Source organism: Plectropomus leopardus, chromosome 7, assembly GCF_026936395.1.
Source record: "Plectropomus leopardus strain MGB_pleo_1.0 chromosome 7, ASM2693639v1, whole genome shotgun sequence".
NCBI lineage: Eukaryota > Metazoa > Chordata > Actinopteri > Perciformes > Serranidae > Plectropomus > Plectropomus leopardus.
The window spans coordinates 9275639-9294159 of record NC_142182.1 but is presented as its reverse complement, the minus strand read 5'-3'; the positions used below and the strand labels follow the sequence as shown (position 1 = coordinate 9294159).

At 39.9% G+C, this 18521-nt stretch overlaps 3 protein-coding genes across 4 annotated transcripts in view; 2 read left to right on the top strand and 1 right to left on the bottom strand.

The window, feature by feature from the left end:
* Window positions 1-551: 551 nt before the first annotated feature.
* On the top strand, window positions 552-11003 carry LOC121950182 (uncharacterized). Of its 2 annotated transcripts, none has more exons than XM_088079845.1 (17): window positions 552-1754; window positions 2338-2430; window positions 2534-2745; window positions 3020-3195; window positions 3336-3474; window positions 3797-3916; window positions 4314-4433; window positions 4560-4662; window positions 5190-5310; window positions 5409-5656; window positions 5743-6031; window positions 6105-6460; window positions 7760-8026; window positions 9087-9209; window positions 9322-9426; window positions 9508-9599; window positions 9684-11003. In XM_088079845.1, exons 1-17 carry the CDS (start codon window positions 1650-1652, stop codon window positions 9757-9759), a joined length of 2745 nt encoding a protein of 914 aa, XP_087935971.1. In that variant the 5' UTR covers window positions 552-1649; the 3' UTR covers window positions 9760-11003. The 2 variants fall into 2 exon arrangements, with proteins under 2 accessions (XP_087935971.1, XP_087935970.1); XM_088079844.1 differs by having other exon boundaries at window positions 5187-5310.
* On the bottom strand, window positions 10997-17417 carry dnaja2b (DnaJ heat shock protein family (Hsp40) member A2b). The gene is made up of 9 exons (XM_042496494.2): window positions 17277-17417; window positions 15935-15994; window positions 15338-15564; window positions 15162-15242; window positions 14899-15032; window positions 14593-14789; window positions 14311-14455; window positions 13603-13730; window positions 10997-12687 (listed from the first exon to the last, which is right to left on the bottom strand). The coding sequence occupies exons 1-9, from the start codon at window positions 17352-17354 to the stop codon at window positions 12499-12501; spliced, it is 1239 nt and encodes a 412-aa protein (XP_042352428.1). The 5' UTR covers window positions 17355-17417; the 3' UTR covers window positions 10997-12498.
* ppp6r2b (protein phosphatase 6, regulatory subunit 2b) overlaps window positions 17389-18521 on the top strand; it is a 28144-nt gene continuing 27011 nt past the window's right edge. The window contains exon 1 of the mRNA XM_088079843.1: window positions 17389-17525. The gene's annotated coding sequence lies outside the window, so the exon portion shown is untranslated. The remainder of the gene's footprint in view (window positions 17526-18521) is intronic.

Genomic DNA, 18521 nt, shown 5'->3' with positions numbered 1-18521 from the left:
GTAATTCCTGTATTATTTCCTCTGATGTTTGGAGAGAAATGTGTAATATGGTCTTAATTATATGTTTAATAATTTAGACAAAAGTGTTCATGCGGTACATTTTTAATTAATTTGTTCTTATTGTTTAAGAAAGAGAGCGTTTAACCCTTTAAAACCTGAGCAAATTGGTGTGAGGTCTCTCTATCCCTTTGTCTCTAAAAAGCCTTTTTTGGAATCCATGTATTGACAGTTAATCACCAAATCTTTAGCTCGGCCCTCTGTAAACTGCTCTAGATAAAACAGCCTGTCTTTGTAATTATCCATATAAGAAATCTCCCTCAAATTGCAAGAAGTCAAAAAAGTGGAAAAAAGTGACAACAATGACCTGAAAATCATTAGTATTTTTTTAAAATGGGGTATTATTATAAGATTATCACAAAAAGGGAAAAATATCCAGAAAATTATATTTATGATTATTATAATTATAACTATGTCTTTAAATTTATGTTTCAGAAATAAACATAACATTTTTTTTATCGTTTGTTTGGGGGTTTTTTTGGGGGGGGGGGGTCATTTTGTTGTTTGTTATTGACTTTTCTTACTTGGCTTTTTTTTTTTCTCAAAAACATGGGAAGGAAAGACCAACTTAATAACAAATGGCCAAAAATGTACCTTTTTAAAAAAAAAAATTAAAATCACCAAGTAAAAAAAGAAAAGTAAAAAACAAAGAAACAAAAACACAAGAAAAAAAACCCAAAGAGAGTGCAATTATTTTATTTTTTTTTTAAATTCTTTGCTCTGTCACAAAAAAATCAAAAGAATTTTCTGGTTATTTTTTCCCGCATTTTGTGATCATATCTAATAATCCATCAGCTAACTTTCAGATCATGTCCTTGTCACCGTTTACTCATTTTTATTTTTTTGCATTTGTGGGACAGTTCTTGTCAAGTTGCACAATATGTTTTCCCCAAATCTTTTAAAGATATCAAACCAATTTTCTGGTGTTTCAGAGGTTTAAATGCTAGCAAAAGGCATCTAAATGCAGCACAACCAAACTGATAACAATCCAGGTATTAAAGGGTTAAGCTGCTCATCACCTTCTCCCCATGTTCAGAGAAATTAAACCAATTTGCTCGTGTTTCAAAGGGTTATGTGAATGCACCGCAGGTTAGTTGAATGTGCACAAATGTGAATTAACCAATTATGATTCTTCACAGGAAGCTTTCTTGGAAATGATTAGGAAACCAACAGGAGGTTAACGGTGATATGGAGTGTTACTGTGATATTACCAGTGGATGATCTCTAATATTAGATAAGACATGAGACAGACTCACTTGGATCCACTCACTTTCTCTAGTAGTTGGATGTCACAGAGCACCTTTCACACAAGCGAAATGAGTCACATGGTAATGTATCACGTTTCCCCCTCTGACAGATACACTGTCACTTTTGTTGCTTGGTAACCTGATCCAGCTGTTGTCCAGAGGACTGCTGTAACTATAGTAACAGTCTGTATAATTGATCAGCACACTGTGGTGAAAACATGGAGCAGGTAACATGTTTTGATGCTTGAGAACTGGATTTGTTTCACATGTGTATTTGTAAACTACGGTTGATCTTTGGGTTTCCTCCTTCAGGATTGTGTCGCCGGTTTGTACCGATCGCTGGGTATGTGCGCCGGAGCCCAGTTTTCCTCTGAGGATGTGAGTCTCCTCTACGGCAAAGTGTTTCATGTCCCTTCCAACACAGATGAAGCACACGTGGCCATGAGGAAGGTAAAAACTCTGGTATATCTTAACCTTTTAACTATTTAAAACTTGACCTAACTGGCTTCATTCTTTTAAAAACATGGAAATAGGGCAATGTGCAAGGAAAGAAGAAATGACCCAAAAATGTGCATGAAATTAGTAAAAAAGTACAAGAAAATCACAAAATTTGTCCAAAAAAATTTAATGTAAAATAATGAAAAGTGAATAAGATAAATAATTAATTAAAAAAGAAAAATAAGGAAACGACCTGGGGAAGGACTTAAAAAATATGATAATTATGTATCCTAATTTCAATTATGTAACTATGATTATTTTTATAAATATAGTTTCCCCCTAGCTTAGATTTTTTCCCTAGCTTTTTAAAAAAAATACATTTCTAAATCTACTAATGTCTTACCAAGTTGCACATTGCCTTTTCGCATATTTTGGAAAGAAATCACACTAATTGGCTCCGAGTCCAGAGGTTTAAATACTTGTAATATGCCTCTGGAAGCAGCGCTAGAAACATTTTTTTTAACGACAAAACAGCGATTTGATCAAATCCTCTGTCATTTTATAGGATACTTCTCTGTACCTCCATCTGTTTCAGATTGCTGGAGGTGACAGTAGTTGGTCCTGTGCTGGTGAAAACGTGTTTGATGTTCTTCTAGAAATGGAAAGAGAGAGAGAAAAGAAGGAAAAGGTAGTTAATTAATTTTATTTTTTCTGAATTTAACAGTGTGTGAGAAACCAGGCGACCAAAATATTGTTTTGTCACTACTAAAAGTCACTGTTGTTATCTGCAGCTCTACTGGGATCTCCAGCTGCTAAATGCTGGAAATTTGAACCATTTTTCTGAGATGGACAAAACAGTTATCATCGATCCTCATGTGCTGAATTGCTTCCACCAAAACACAGACCCAAATACTTTTAAAAGAGAGCTGGGGAAAAAAGAGCTGTGTGGGAGTGTGAGAGGAGAAAAGAGGCTCAAAACGGCAGCCAGGAAGTGCTGGGCCAGGTGAGCAGCTCAACTTTAAGAAGTTTAAAAGTCAAATATGGTACTTTACTTGTGTTTACTCATTTATGATAAAGTATATATATATATATATATATTCACACACCCACATACCCCAAATCAAATATCTATAATTTTTCATTATTATTTACAGATAAAAGAGGAAGATAAACACCAGAAACCAACAACACCTTTATTTAAAGTTACAAGCCAGCCATTTTACATTGAAATGCTTGTATATTGTAATTATAATATTGATATGTGTTTATCTTCTCAGACTGGCATCAGAGGGTGTGCAGACTATACTGCCGTCTCCCCTGCAGGGCCAAAGCCTGACAGTTAGAGGTCAGGCCTGGGGCTGCGTCTCCCTGTCAGACGTCCTCCTCTTGGTGGAAGTGAAGTACGATGTGGTGACCCACTTGCTGTTTACAGAAATGCTCCAGGAACACTACAGTAAGGAGGAATTTCACAGAAAACAACCTCCTAACCATAATTATAGCTTACTCAGCATCACAGAGCCTGGTCCAGGTGCTTCACATTCCTGTTTTTTTTTTTTTTTTATTCTTCCTCTTCTTTTTTCGGTGATACCACAGCTCTGAGTATCTGGGAGACCCTGCTGCCATGGCAACAATGTAAGGAAGAGGAGGGGCTGGAGGACCTTGCAGAAGAAGCTTTGGAGTCAGGTGACATGCTACGATTGGCTGAGCTGCCAGGAGCATTCAGGATATACAGGTAACACACAATAACAAGGTTATTATAAGAAATCTGAGATGAAATGAAAACTAAATACTAAGATGTCTTAAACTGAGCTACCAAACAACACAACACAACAATGTCTCTTGGTTCCAGATCACACAAAAACAAAAATAAAGATACAGAGTGAACTATAGAGAGAGCAATAGTTTGTGGAAACACACCTTCAGTTATGTATATAAAAAAAAAACACACATAGTGTACTTTATCGAATTCAAGTAAACATTACAAACCACCTGCCATATTTCCTTCATAGGCGTAAAAAAAAAAAAGTACCATAATAGATATGATTCTCCTGCAGGACCTGCCTGAGAGGCCAATCAGAGTCCAGGGAGCAGTCTTGGTCTGCGGTTTCGCTCCTTTGTGATTTACACGCATTTCGTCAACATGAAAGGGACACACTGACAGTCCTGGGCAAGAGGTAAACACTTTTTTGCAGACAAAAGAAAACATTGGACCAGCTAGGATTTTTTAAAATATTTGTTTTATTTTAAGCCTGTATTGGCTGAGACAAATACATCAATTTAAAATATAGCGACTTGCATCTTAACTTTTTTGAAAAGCTGCCACGAAATCAGACATTTCAGACCGTGACAATCCCAAAAACAGCCTCTGAAATCCTGGAAGGACTGTAATCCCACATAATCCACATGCTTGCCTTCAGATACCCTTATAATAATCTTATTTTCTTACTGTAAGACACAATGAATTGTTTGCAAACACATTTTTATTCCATATTTGACATACATAGATGTGTGCATAGGTGTAGCTCTAACCAGCTCAAGAATGAGTTCACACCTTATTTTTTTCTCTTCTAGGCTGGACAGGGAGAACCTGAAACTGTTGTGTCTGTACATCAGTTTAGCAACTCTGAGAGCTCAGAGAGAAAAAATGTCTTACGGCGCTCTTCTGGCAGCTCGGCAGTCCTGGGAGACATGGTGAGCCGACAAACACTAACAATGAACAATGAAAACGAAAATGTGCTCACTATCAGCAGGTTTTGCTTTATAACATGCACACTCTGATTCAGCTACATGCCGTGTGTCTCTTGTGTTTGTGTTCAGGCAGCATGTTAGGAGCCCCTGCAGAGCAGAGCAGGCTGCTCTGTGGCTACATGGTGACGAGGAAGAGCAAAAGAGAGACGATGTCTCATTATCACCACAGCAGGTAATGTAAATCTGCATAGGCAGCACATCAGGTCATGACATTACTCTTGGAGGTTCAGTGGGAAAGATTTAGGGGGATTTAGTGGCTTCTAGCAGTGAGGATTGCAGATTGAAACCAGCTGAAACTTCTCCCGGTTAGAATTCCTTCAGTGTTCATTTTTCAGGAGGTTTTCACTGAGTCTACACCCTGAAAGTTGGAGATTCAGTCGACTGAGATAGCTTCAAGTCAAGCTGTCTGTTTTGGAGGGTTTTGCCTGTCAGTCTGCTGTTGCACACTTTCAACATAAACGAGTACCTGCTCCCTATGTGGATATTAACGGCTCATCCTAAGGTAACAAAAATGCAATGACTATTTACAGATTCTACACTAAAGCAAATCTACTTATTATACCATGTTCCATTTCTGCCAACATATCCCTCTAAATCCTATACACTGGACCTCTAAAATAATTTGAATTCGTGAGTAAGATGTTTCTTGTCAGTAGTTTTATCAGCATCAGAACAAAAACACTGGCCCTGTTACAGCAGGCAGTGCTGCAGTTGCTGGTGCTGACTCAGGAGCAGGAGAGGAAGCACCTGGTCAAGTTGGCAAATGGGGTCTCCATAGAGGATTTACAAGAGCCAGGTTGCACAATGCCTCATAAAGAGGGTAAATCAATATTTTCTGGGGTTTTTTTTTGCTGCATGCTTGTCAGAATTGTATGTGTTTTTGTATGCAATCTTTCTTGTTTCCTGTTTCCTATGCAGATAGTCATCAGCAAGCTGCTTTAAGAAGTGGCTTTATAAAAAGGCTGAGACAAATCCATACCGGCCTGCAGATTCAGAGTCCCTTAAAGCAAGTAAACCATCAGCCCAAAATGCAGGCCCACATAAGCAGTAAACCGGCGATGTGGTACCAACACGAGCTGGAGGAGTGTTCCCTGCTCCTCTTGACCCATCTGGTGGAGCTTCAGGAGGTCCAAGCTTCTGCTTTACTGCCAGCATTGATGGACACGGTGAGTCAAGACAAACACAGCATCCAGTCCAAAGAGTCCACAATAACACAGGCTCTTTTAATAAAGCACAGCTTGTTATTTTTTAGAGCGCGCATCGACTCCAAGCTCTGCGAGCTGAGTATGAATCTCAACTTCAAGCACGGCGCTACACCAACCTACTCCACCTGATCTCGGATGGCCCGCTTACTTCAGGCACTCCTTATCCGAACTTAACTGAAAATAGCAGCAAAGAGCAACTCACAGCTCAGTCTTGCCGCAGCGGTATGCTCTATGTTCAAAACAGCCGTGGTGGGCCAGCTGAACCCTCAACAATCAGCAGAGAACAAAAAGAGGCGCACGCTGCAGAATGGACTGACAAACAGGATGTCTGCACAGGTACTGCAAACACAGGCCAGCACAGATCACTACACAGTCACAGCTGCAATTACAATATGTTGCTCTTCCCCAGGCTGTGGAGCGGTCATGGAGGACCTGCCCTACTTGGAGATCTTGTGTGTATCAGATGCAGCTCATCAGAGTCCCGCCGCAGACGGAGCACAGGAAGAAGAAGACGTGGGCAGTTATGAGAAACAGGGCTCGCTGATCGCCCTGGCTTGGAGCAAACCACCAGAGGATGACACTGAGTTTGAGGTAGAGGCTGCAGTTAGAGGCACGGATCAGAGCCAGGACGAGCAGCCAAGTGACACAAGCTGCACAGCTGGACACACACAGATTGAGGAGACTTCTGGAGAGACGGACAGAGATGAGAAATCTGCAGGTCATCCTGACACACAGTCTGCACATCAGCACTGCCACACAGGACAGGTTAGTGTTTTAGTCAAGACCATACTAACTAAGACAAAGACTTGACCGAGACCAGGGTTTGCCGAGACCGAGACAAAACCACGACTTAAAGGGGCCAAGACCAAGATGAAAGTGGGGTGAGAGCTAGTCAAGCTCAGATATATTTATAAACAATTTTCCTCTGATTTCTATGAAGGGTGGCAGCCATTATTGGTGACAAAAAAGTAGACTACAAATGACTTAATGTGATTGGCAGAATTTTAAGAAGGAAGTTTAACATCCAATCACAGTAATTGAGAAAATAAATCCGTTGTGGTCTCGACTGGTCTTAATAAAAAATCCGGAGTCTGCTGTGTTTGAGACCGAGACAAGACCAAGTCAAACTGCTCTTGATACAGAGACCCTCCGATCTCCAGACCAAGACCGATCTCAGGTACTACAACACTAGGACAGGTACTCTGTGAGCACAGAGCAGACCATAAAACGTCATATCTCACACACGCTCACACAATCCCCTATTCTCTCTTTGAACCCCTCTCTCTAACACACACACACACTGATTTATGACCCAATTACTTATGATGATAGTGGTAAAAATAAAACGTATGTAGTTATTTATTAATGATTTTTTAAATTCAATTTACCTTATTTATTCATTTATTTAGTCTTTTTTCCATTTTTCTTTTCTAAATGATGACACATTGATATATGTATAAAACCATGTTAATGTGGTATATATGCAGTTGTGGGTAGATAAAATGCATTTTTCTAACCTCATTCCCCCCTACAAACACTCACCCCAATCTCTCTCTCTCACACTCTCTCTCACACACACACACACACACACACACACACACACACACACACACACACACACACACACACACACTTGTGCATCTGCATCAAGTTTTTGCTATATTTTCTGGTTTTTGACCACATTGCCTGTATACACTTCAGTTAAAGCCTGTGCTGTATTCTCTGTTTTGTTTTGTTTCGCAGTCTTAGTTCACTGTATGTCTCTCTTGACAATTTCACAATTAAAAAAAAAAGATTGCTCAGGCTGCTCCTGAAGATTCAAAACAAAATGAAACAAAATGAGGGGCGTCTGGTGGCTCAGTGGCCCATGTGCAGAGGCTGTGTCCTCTCTGCAGTGGCTGTGGGTTTGAGTCCGGCCTCTGCCTTTTGCTGCATGTCTCCCTCTCTCTCTCCCCCTTTCACACTTACACTGTCCTGTCAATTAAAGGCAATAAAGCCCCAAAAAAACAACAAAAAAAAAATGTATTATAATGTCATGCATCTGATTTTTAATATTCTCATTAGTTGACCTCGGAGGAGAGAGCAACAGCTGATCAACCACAGACAGGAGATTCCGAATGCGACCTGCAACCACATCTGTCGGTTGACTCACCTGAGATTCAGCAGCGTGCTGGTGACCTCTGCTCCGAAATGCCCAGTGAGACAGTTAATGTGGAGAGAGAAGAGCTTGAGGTGGAAATGTGTCTCACTGCAACAGAGTCCGAGCTGTGGGAGCTCAGAGGGCCTGATCCTGCTCATGCTGAGGACCAGACATATAACTCACAAGCCACAGTGAGTCCAGCGTCACATCACGGTGTCTCCCATTGAGATGACACGCAGTTACCGCAAATGTTCCCCTCCAGTCTCCTAACTCCCTAGATAACTTTGTCGTCTGCACCAACAATATGAAGTACTGGAAGTCACTTTTTTTAACTTAACAATAACAAAACAGAGATTTAAGCCACAGAGTCAAAAGACTCCACCAGCTTGGTCCACAGCAAGCTTGGTTCCCCTTTATAATAAATTTGAAGCAGACTGCTAAAATCTTGGCATAGTATTTGATTTAGATCTTTGTTTGGATGCACAAGTAAAAAATGTTGTTCAGTTCTTTCAGCTTAGAAATCCAAATCCAATCTTTCTTCAGACTTACACAAGGTTATACATGCTTTTATTTTCTCTGGCCTTGATTACTCTAATGCATTTCACGCTGGTTTCAAACAGAGCTCCCTTCAACTCCGGTTGGTGCAGAATGCTGCTGTTCAAATTTCAACAGGCACAAAAAAACCTAAACATAATCCTCTTGTGCTAGCAAATTTACACTGGCTGCCTGGTACTTACCGCATCAATTTTAAAATTTGAATGATCAATTTGAAAGCATTACATGGCTTTTCTCCAAAATACATCACAGTTGTGGAGCACTCTGCCTATTGAGACACTACATTATTGGCATCTTTAAATCCCTTCTTAAAACTTTCTTTTTTAGGGATGCATTTATGAATACTAAATATATTCCTAGGTTTTGTCATCCCTCCATGGCCATTTTAAACTACTTTTTTAACTATACTTTATCCCCCAGTGTGTATATACTGTATATAAATATATATATGATCACTATGTTGTTTGCATTTTATTTTGTTTTTTTATTGCTGCCTAGTCTTTATCTGCTACTTTTCTGAAAAGCACTTTGTAACCTTGTCAAAAAGTGCTATATAAATTAAGTTTATTATTATTATTATTATTGTTATATATTAATATTAATATCTTTGTGCAACCAGTGCTCATGATTTGTGCAAAACATTTCCACATTATTGAGATTTAAAGCGCCACCCATTTGCTGTTTCTTGTTGTAAAGGTTGACCGTGGCCCTGAAGAGAGGGAGGCCATGGAGAGAGAAAGGACAATGCGCAACCTGGTGGACATGCAAAGAAAGGTGGAACAGAGGCAGCAGAGAGATCGAGAGAGACAGCTGCTGAGGGTGAGAGAATGGTGTGGAAGAGGTGGATAGGAGCGCTGACAGAGTTTTCAGATCAATGTTTGTGAGAGGCAGAGGTAGGTGACATGTCACTCTGACACTGTTTGTCTTTCAGGTTCAGGAGCGTCTGTCGATCATCCAGAGCAGAAAGGCAGAGGAGGACTTGCTGGGCCTGAAACACACAGACAGGCTACGGCACCTCACACAAGATCTACCACAGGTAAAACACACTTTATTGGTGGATTCAATCTGCAAGATTTTATCTAAGTTTTGTATTGTCACCATTATTGTTGTGCTTTAGGAGGATAAGAACCAGCAGAAGACAGTTGTTAGAGAGCGACTGGAGCAGCTGAGAAGAGAGCGCTCTTATGTCATGCAGTCTAAGCGAGATCGGTAAGAGACACCCCTTTAAGTTAAACAGGAAACCCCAAAATAAGGTTCACCAACACCACCTATATTTACTTTTTTATCCTCCAGGAATACTGCAGGATTTAAGGAACTCTTGGGTCCAGTAGCTCTTCACAGCAGAGAGACAGATAATGAAGCAGACTGACAAACTGCAGCTGCTTAAATTACTTTCTAATTAAAATGGAATTTTAAAGAAATACCTTACCCACAGTATGATCATCTGCATATCAATCAGTCCCCTTGTGCTGCATTTAATTTGCATGCCTTCACAGTGAATACAGGATCCAAAAAGGGAGAAAAGACTAAAGTAAAAGGGGAACCACATTTAAAACCCTGTCTTACTCACTACTCTAAACTCTCTAATACCAGTGTTTGGTCAGTGGCCCCCAGCGTCAGATACTGACGCACAGAGACACCTTTTTAGTCACGGCAGGAGACCCACCAGGCTGCAGTATTTTTTGCTGCTCTGATGCTTCCCCCGGCTCAGAGATAAATCAAAGGAAGTAAATATTAAAACTAAATTGATTTATCTATGCTCCAAGTTTATTTTGAAAGAGCCTGCTGTCATTCATCAAGCAGAAACTACAATTACTTTGAAAACAGAAGTTTATTTTGAAAAGACAGTATGCATATAATGTGCGTAAATTGACTGGCTGTCCCTTAATGTTTAAAACCAGCACAGGAGGGGTACCTAGAGCGTCATGATTTGACTTTTCGTGCCACTTTAGATGCATCTGTATTTGCAAGTTGGAAGTGAAATATGTTGGCATTTAACAACAGCAAACTATATAAAAACACCAATTTACAAACTCATGCTATATAATCCAAGTGTCAGCCATCCAGTTGCATGCTCAATACCTCCCAAACATTGCATGCATTTTTTGCTGAAAATCTACTACTATTATTAAACTACTTTCTAAAACACTTGTGCATGGAGTCCCTTGTGCATTGAGGAGGAGCACAGCTGGGTAAGCTCAATAGAACACACACCTTCACTGCTGCGCTACTTTTAAGTGGTTTCAGCGAAAAAATGCATGTCTTTGGAGAGCTCTGAGCATATGGATAAGTGAGAACTGGTTTATACTGCATGAGTTGTGTGAGTTTGTAAACATGTATCTGATATAGTCAACACACGGTGAGTCATTGATATGCAAATGATCATTTTGTGTGTGAAGTCTTCCGTTCATAATTGTAAACGCTGTCCAAAAAATGTATGGTTTTCCAATGATTGAGAATCTATTATGCCACATTGTTTACAAGATAGTACTCAGATGTGTTTAAGTGTAATGCTGCAGCGGCCTCCTGTTTTATGGTCATGTATTGAAAGCACTCAGTATAAAAAATGTTGAGAACGGAGGTTATGAATATAAAATAAGACAATCTCAAATTTGAAGTGACTGTTTATTATACAGTTTAATTATCATCTTGACAAACATAAGCATCAACAGTAATGTCATTTATCAATGACCCCCTTTAGTTGTGTACACATGACCCCCCCCCTGTGGCCTAAATTTCATACACGATGAGTCACAGAGGTGCATGATAGCAGTCTACAGAGATCCATCAACTTCTCCTTCATGTGAACATAACATTTATATTGGCACTGCTGGCCATTACTCACTTGTGTAAGAAATAATGTGACTAGACAAAGGACACTGCTGTAGACTTTGAATGCACCTATGGACTGGGGCAGTACTTATTTACAGGTTTATGGGGATGGGACTATTGTAAGACAGAAAAGGATGTAGGTTTGGCTAACAACTCTATGATGGGCAGATATGTATAATACAGAGGTTTGGTGCGGGCCCAGTGGTTTTCCTGCAAGAGAGGAAATCCTCCTCTCTTGTTCCTGGTGAATAGAGGGAAAATGTCTACATGGGAGAGATTCTCAGCAAATAAACATTCTGTTTTTTTCCTCTTAAATTGACCCTATATAATGTCCACTCGCACTGCAGTCCAACACAAAGCAGGAATACCTATCACTCTAATAAGCCAGAACATTCCACAGCAGCTCACACACACCGAGCCACTGCATTACACAGACAGACATACGAAGTACACAAGTGTGTCCTCAAATCAGATGAAGAGTATGCAACTTAGGTTCAAGTTCTGTGGTCTCGAACACACTAACATTCAAACCAACAAGTTAGAAATCCAAACTAAAAGAAAAACAAAAACATGGTGCCTGGCTGACAGGTTCTTTACTCAGGGCTTTAATATTTTTGCAATGTGACAGCTGGGAACTAAAAACCACATTTTCGAAATATGACAGTTCTTCTTAGAGGATGAGGTGGATTAAACGCTCTCAGCAGGCTGTGCGGAGGACACACTTTTAGGGTTTGTAATCAGGCCAGCTCATATGATAGCAGGGCACTTTTGATAAGAGTGACACGCTGAAATTTAAACAGGTGTGGTGTCAGATTTCTCCGTAGTGTCCTGTCCAGACCCTGGATCTACATGTGCAAGATCTTCGGCAAGAAAGCAGCATGCGCTTGTGTGTGAAAGACTAAACTACACCTTATACAAGATAGTCAACAATATTTGCATTTTTTACACTAGACTGGTGTTTCCCACAGTGAAAGGTAAAAGCCTAGGATGAAAACAGGGCGGTCCAAGTCAAGTTCAGTCAGTTAACCTTCTTGCTGGAGGCTTTGATGAGCACTACTGTCCATAAACACAAAATGGTCATCACACGTCCAGCATATCTCTGACTTATGGGCACCATGGAACTGAGGAGGGTGGATATATGTGTGTATCTCTTTCATAGTAATCATGAAAGGAGATTAATCTGCATGTATGTGCGTCAAGTCTTGAATGGTGTTAGCAATGGGAGTCAAGGGATGTTTATGTATTTATGTGTGTGCATGTTTATGTATGAGTCTTTCTATTGGTGTGCGCATTGTACCCCTGGGCCATGGTGGCCCCCCTCCTCATCAGAGCTATCATTGTAGGCCTCTTTTCTGGCTCCTCCTCCTGACCCTTGACTCTTGTCAAATTCTGTCAGGTCAACTTCCTCTGCATCTGCTGAAATAACTGGATTCTCAGCGCGAGCAGGCAACAAGCACTCGAGTTCCTGAAAGATTATATTAGAAATTGAATGAATACATCATGAAATCACAAGCAGTCAAGCTAAAAGGGATAATTTGAATCTTTTGAAGTCTGAGTGTATGAGGTGCTTATCTTAAGTCATCCACGCCCCCAGTCTGGAGAAACAGGCTGGAGTACCGAAACAGAAGTTAAGAAATCTACGGGGACGGGGACAGCCGCAAAATGCGTTTTAACCACCTAAAAAAGTCCCATCTCAATAAATATATAACAGTTTAAATTAGGGCTGTCAGCGTTAGTGCATTATATTTACCTTAACGCAGATACTCCTTTCTGAGGGGAAACCTGTTCATGGCTTTAGTCCCCCATCTTTGCTCTTATCAAAGCCACCAGACTCCAGACAAAAATTGCAATTTTAGCTTGATGAACACGTCAGCTGCTGGTCTGCCGCTGCCTCAGTCAGTTGGTGTGTTTGTGTTATTGTGTAACTTTGGTGAATCCAAACCAACCCTTTAAAACACCAATGTCGAACAACTAAACAAACAAACTGAGGCAGCAGTATACCAACGACTGTTTTTCTTGAAGGAGTCTGGTTTTGAAAAGCGTGAAATAACAGCTTCAGTTCCCCGTTGGAAATTGCTGTCTGGTGGTAAGGTAAAGCAGTGAAAATATTCTCAATATAGCAAACAGTTTGTAGCTGAGACTTTCTTTCTGGTGACTAAGATAGGATTTGTTGCTGACCTCTTAACAATTAATTGCATAGCTTCCGTGCTGGCACTGCAGCCTGCTTCTCCAAACTGGCAGCGTGGCGACTGACACCTATTGTATGTAATACACTGACTATGGATAAGCACCTCATAAAACCCCACTTAAAAAGAGCCAAACTATCCCTTTAAGTGGGCTAAAATTGTGCAAATCAGTATGTTTAACAATTGCTACTCACATTCAGTTTTTCAGGGCTAATCCAGTTGTTTTCAGGGAACTGGACGTCAAACTTGACGTAAAGGTCTCCTTTCTCAAATGGGTTTTTGTACTGAGGCATTCCCTCTCCCTTCACCATTCGAATACAGCCTGCCAAACAAACACACACCAACAAAAGGGTGTTAAGGTATGCAGGTGCAAAAAAGAACATTTGACCCTGCAATTTACAACCTGTGTACTGTATGTTGTCACATAACATTATTATCAGGCAGTTAAAATCGACTTTAAATATGTGCACTTTGCTGTTCCAATATTATAATGTGCTACAAAAACAATTTAACAACCTGTCATTTGTAATGTGTTTTATATTTGCAAACTTGATAAGAAAACAAGTATTTCAATCCATATTCACAAAAATGTATTTGTATATTTAAGATCTGGGGGGAGAACAATTACATTTTTGTGCACAAACTACCGTTAACTGTGTGTTACAGATGCCTTTGGTATTTAACAGGAAATTATAAACCTTAATAAATCACAAGATGGCTTGTTAGCTGCGAAATGTTAGGCAGAGAAAGTAAAACTAGCTGCAAAAAAAAAAAAATCTAAATGGATGCAGTAAATAAACAGCAAACTGTAAATGTAAAAGCAATCATCTTTTGAATATTAGTATGTCCATCAGAACAAAAAGTGATACAAGATAATGAATAAGGTACGAGGAAATGTTTACCTGGCTCGATGACCTTGCCAGGTGGATATTTGACAAGCAACTGACGTCCATCAAGATGTGTGACTGTCATCTGGAAGCCACACAGAGCCTCGACAAGGCCAATGCGTTGCACCATGTGAAGGTCGCTGCCCTCACGGCGGAATTCCTAATAGCGATTGAAATCCAAAATTTGTTGCGTAAGTTTCATTTTAAATAAATGTAGAAAAATCCTCTCAATAAGAACAATGTTCTTAGCCATGATAATAAGATAAATACAGTATCAGAGGGCCATTGTGTTTTTACCTCATGTTCTTTCTCTTGCAGCACGAGGACTATATCTCCTGGCTCGACACCTGGTGCTTGGTCAGCTTCCCCAGAGAATGTGATCTTCTGTCCATGTCTCATGCCTTTGTCCACATGCACCTCCAGAAGCTTAGTCTCCTTACACACCTTATGACCCTCACACTTTCTGCAGCGGTCCTTCTCGTTTATCACCTCACCTACACGAGCACACATATACAGAGATTCAGCACCGTTGTGCTCGTAATTGTACATTATCCGAGTCTTTTAAAAGTGTAGTCAATGTGTGGGTGTTAATGGACATATTACCCTCTCCATTGCAGTCTGTGCAAACTGATTGCATCTGTTGGACCATCCCAGGGGCCAGCTGTCTAATCATAATTCTCATACCTCGTCCTCTGCATGCCACACATTTCTGCACAGCTCCTGCCTTACCCCCCTGACTAAAAGGCAAAACATCAGCATTGTAAACAGAAATTTCTATCCAAAAAATTACTGCAATTACATAGTGTCTTACGTAAGCACTTTGAAACTATAGATTTTTTTGATGATTAAAATGAAAGCAAACTCACCCATTACAGGCACCACACAGCACATTCTTACTGAGCTGCAGTTTGGTGGTTTTGCCATTGTAGAGGTCTTCAAGAGAAACTCTGCAAGACAAATGAGTCATGAGATGTTTGGGACGACACATTAAATTTGAACCGCCAATCGAAGATGCCAAACTGTATTCATGTTACACACTTACTTCAGGGGGTGTACCATATCATCTCCTCTCCTCCTGCCTCCATTGCGTCCTCTGCCCTGTCCCCCCATGAACCCAAACAGTCCTCCGCCAAAGATGTGAGAGAAGATATCATCCATGCCAGGCCCTCCACCACCTCCCTCCCGTAGCCCCTGTTCTCCATAGCGATCATAAAGCTCCTTCTTTTCTGGGTTTGTCAGCACCTCATAGGCAAAACTGATTTCTTTAAACTGGAAAAAAAGGCACAATCACACAGTTTGACACATTGTGGGAGACAAACATATCAGTACATCACAACAAAAAGGGTCAACTAGTTTTGTTTTGATGAGCTCCTAAGTCTAGTCTCTTGTGTCACATTCATGCTGAATCTAAGGAATAAGTCATAGAGCAGTACAAATCAACACTGGTGTGCATTTCACTAGGGAAATGCTGTTTCATATTTCATGCTCTGATCTGTACCTTGTCTAAATCCTCAAAGAGTTGGGCTGTGTCATCGAGATAAACTAAGTTGACATTATTTATTGGTCCCAATTGTTGAGCAACTGAGCTGCCGCTGCTAAGTATGGTGCTGTTACCATGACATGCTTTGGTGCATCATACCTTGTCTCCAGCATCGGGGTTCTTGTCAGGGTGGTACTCTTTGGCCAATTTGCGGTAGGCCTGTAATAAACCAAAAATCAAAGTGAACAACGCTGTGTTTGCATCTTGAGCTCAGGTGCCAACTGTGTCAAATAGCTCCGCTAGCAAGTCACTAAGTGTATTATCTGTCTTTACAAGCCGAGGGCTTGGCTTCTAGGCCTGCTGTCAAAACCATGAGGACATTGGCAAGAGCATCGCTGCCTTTGACATCTCTCATACTCTAAATAGCCTCCTCGAGCGTGAAGAGGACATCAATAAAACTACACCTGAGAATCTGCAAATACATTTTGAGTTTACCTGCTGTACCAGACGTTAAATCACATCGAGATCTTCTGGCAAATCCATAATCCGATAACATGAAATTAAAACTACATCAATTTGACAAAAAGACGGTTTGAAAGTAATTCACTGTGTCGCTTGTCGCCACCACCCAGTATGTTGATTTTGTTTTAAGCTGGGTTGACTGTCTTCACGTTACATTTACGTTAGTTTGTTTGGTTGATTTGAGTCACAGAATATATAATGACTGCAGAAGCGGTCGAAAACATATTTCAAATGATCTAAAATCGTGTTTATTACGGGATATAGTTTTGCTGATAACAAACAATGCCTACCTGCCTGATGTTTGAATGGAGTTTGTGGTACACGGAGATCGGCTAACTAACGTTACGCTAAGTGTACGGTGGTGTTAGCCACACGACGGATGACAACGTTATCTTGTAAGAAACACACAAGTTTATCTACAAACGTTAGCTTGAGATATATTTTGGCGTTACCAGATGTTACACCAACGCTACAAACTCTCATGACGGTTTATTTTCTTGATTTGTTGCTTCTACGTGAGCTATTTAGCCGGCACTTGCTTCGTTTCTCAACGGCTTGGTGGAGACTATTTCCTGGAATGCATCATCTAATGTCAATAGCCGGCAAGCTATCGCACTCGTGGTCATCAGTGTATTGCTTGGTTTTCCGGCAGGCTAACCCCATCCGTGTAAACTATGTAACTGATGAAACAAGGAAAATCACAATCGTTGTCGATATTTCACAAACGCCAATGAATAGTGTTAATTTTAAGTGTTTAAAAACGCCGTGCCATTAAGTACTGAGTAGTTATCTAGCTAGCTTAGCTTGCTGGCGAGGCTAGCAATCTGCCGCTTAGAATCGTTAGCTAGCGTTAGCTTTCAGTAACCTAGCTCACGTTGATAGCTTCTTTCTAGGCCAAATTTCACAGGTGACCTCTCTTCTTTTTATCCCGTTCTTGCTAAACACATTCAATTTACCAACGAAACATTAAATCGTGTACCTTTTTCAGTTCATTTTCAGAGGCAGACGGTGAAACTCCGAGGATGTCGTATAGCTTAGTATCCACCACGTTCGCCATGATGCTAACCGGCTACACAGAAAGACCTTCTGCGGAGGTTCAGCTGAGCGAGAAACCGACGCAAGAATCACCGGCTGGGACTGTCCACGGCTGCCAGATACTACGACAGACACAAACACCCACTCGGAAACAGATGCAACCAAACAGCGACAGTATTATTCCAGAAAACAGGTACAATGCGTTTGCATTTACACTGAACGCGCCATTATGTTTTTTACTTAAGGTATTGAATAAATTGTATGTTTACGACTCGGCACGTTTTATTACTGATATTTTACGCTGCATGATAAAATGCCCGGAAGCCTACTTACACGTAATTGAAATAGCAGTAAACTGACTTTTAGACTTTAGATAGAAAAGACCTGTTACTTTGTTATATTGTTTTTCTTTTCAATGTAGTATATATTTATATCAACATAACGTGTGAGAGGGAGTTAGGGACCGTCTGTAAAGACTGAATTTGGCATTTGAAATGTGTCCACAGTGGATGAAGTATTCAGGTCCTTTACTTAAGTAAAAGTAGGTAAGTATATTCAGGAGAAAGTACTTCAATTGTGAAAAGTAAAAGTACCAAGATAAAGAAAAAAATCTATTTAAAACAATAGAGCAACACTCACAAAACTGAAAATTATCTAAAAAGTAATACTGCTACTACTACTACTACTACTACTACTAATAATAATAATAAATATAATAATAAAAACACCACCAAAACTTAAAATTATTAGAGGTACTATTACTACTACTACTAGGTCTACTACTACTACGAATAATAATGATAAAAAACACCACCAAAACTTAAAGTTATTTCAAAAAGGAAAAAAACACCATCACCCTAACAAAAAACAATTATAAGACTTACAATAATTAAAAACAAATATCTCTGACTTCATTAAATCATCATTGCAGTTGTGCCTTTCTAAACAGTTTGGTAATTTAATTTATAACAAAACATATTTTATAAACTTTTCCTTTTTTGTAGGGTTGCTAAAGCTGTCAGATAAATGCAGTGAAGGAAAAAGTACAATATTTTCCTCTGAAATGTGGTTGAGTAAAAGTATATAATAAACTCCAAATCATTAAAAAAACAACAACAAAAAACACCCACCTAAACAAACAATAACAAACAAAACAAAAACTTAAAATCTCCAAATTTATATATATATA

Coding starts and splice junctions, on each gene's coding strand:
- LOC121950182 (XM_088079844.1), top strand. CDS start 1,650: ATGTGCGCCGGAGCCCAGTTTTCCTCTGAGGATGTGAGTCTCCTCTAC. Junction 3,917..4,313: donor CTGACAGTCCTGGGCAAGAG/GTAAACACTTTT, acceptor TTTCTCTTCTAG/GCTGGACAGGGAGAACCTGA. Junction 4,434..4,559: donor CGGCAGTCCTGGGAGACATG/GTGAGCCGACAA, acceptor GTTTGTGTTCAG/GCAGCATGTTAGGAGCCCCT.
- dnaja2b (XM_042496494.2), bottom strand. CDS start 17,354: ATGGCGAACGTGGTGGATACTAAGCTATACGACATCCTCGGAGTTTCA. Junction 15,565..15,934: donor ACCCCGATGCTGGAGACAAG/GTATGATGCACC, acceptor CTTTTTTTCCAG/TTTAAAGAAATCAGTTTTGC. Junction 14,790..14,898: donor CACAGACTGCAATGGAGAGG/GTAATATGTCCA, acceptor GTGCTCGTGTAG/GTGAGGTGATAAACGAGAAG.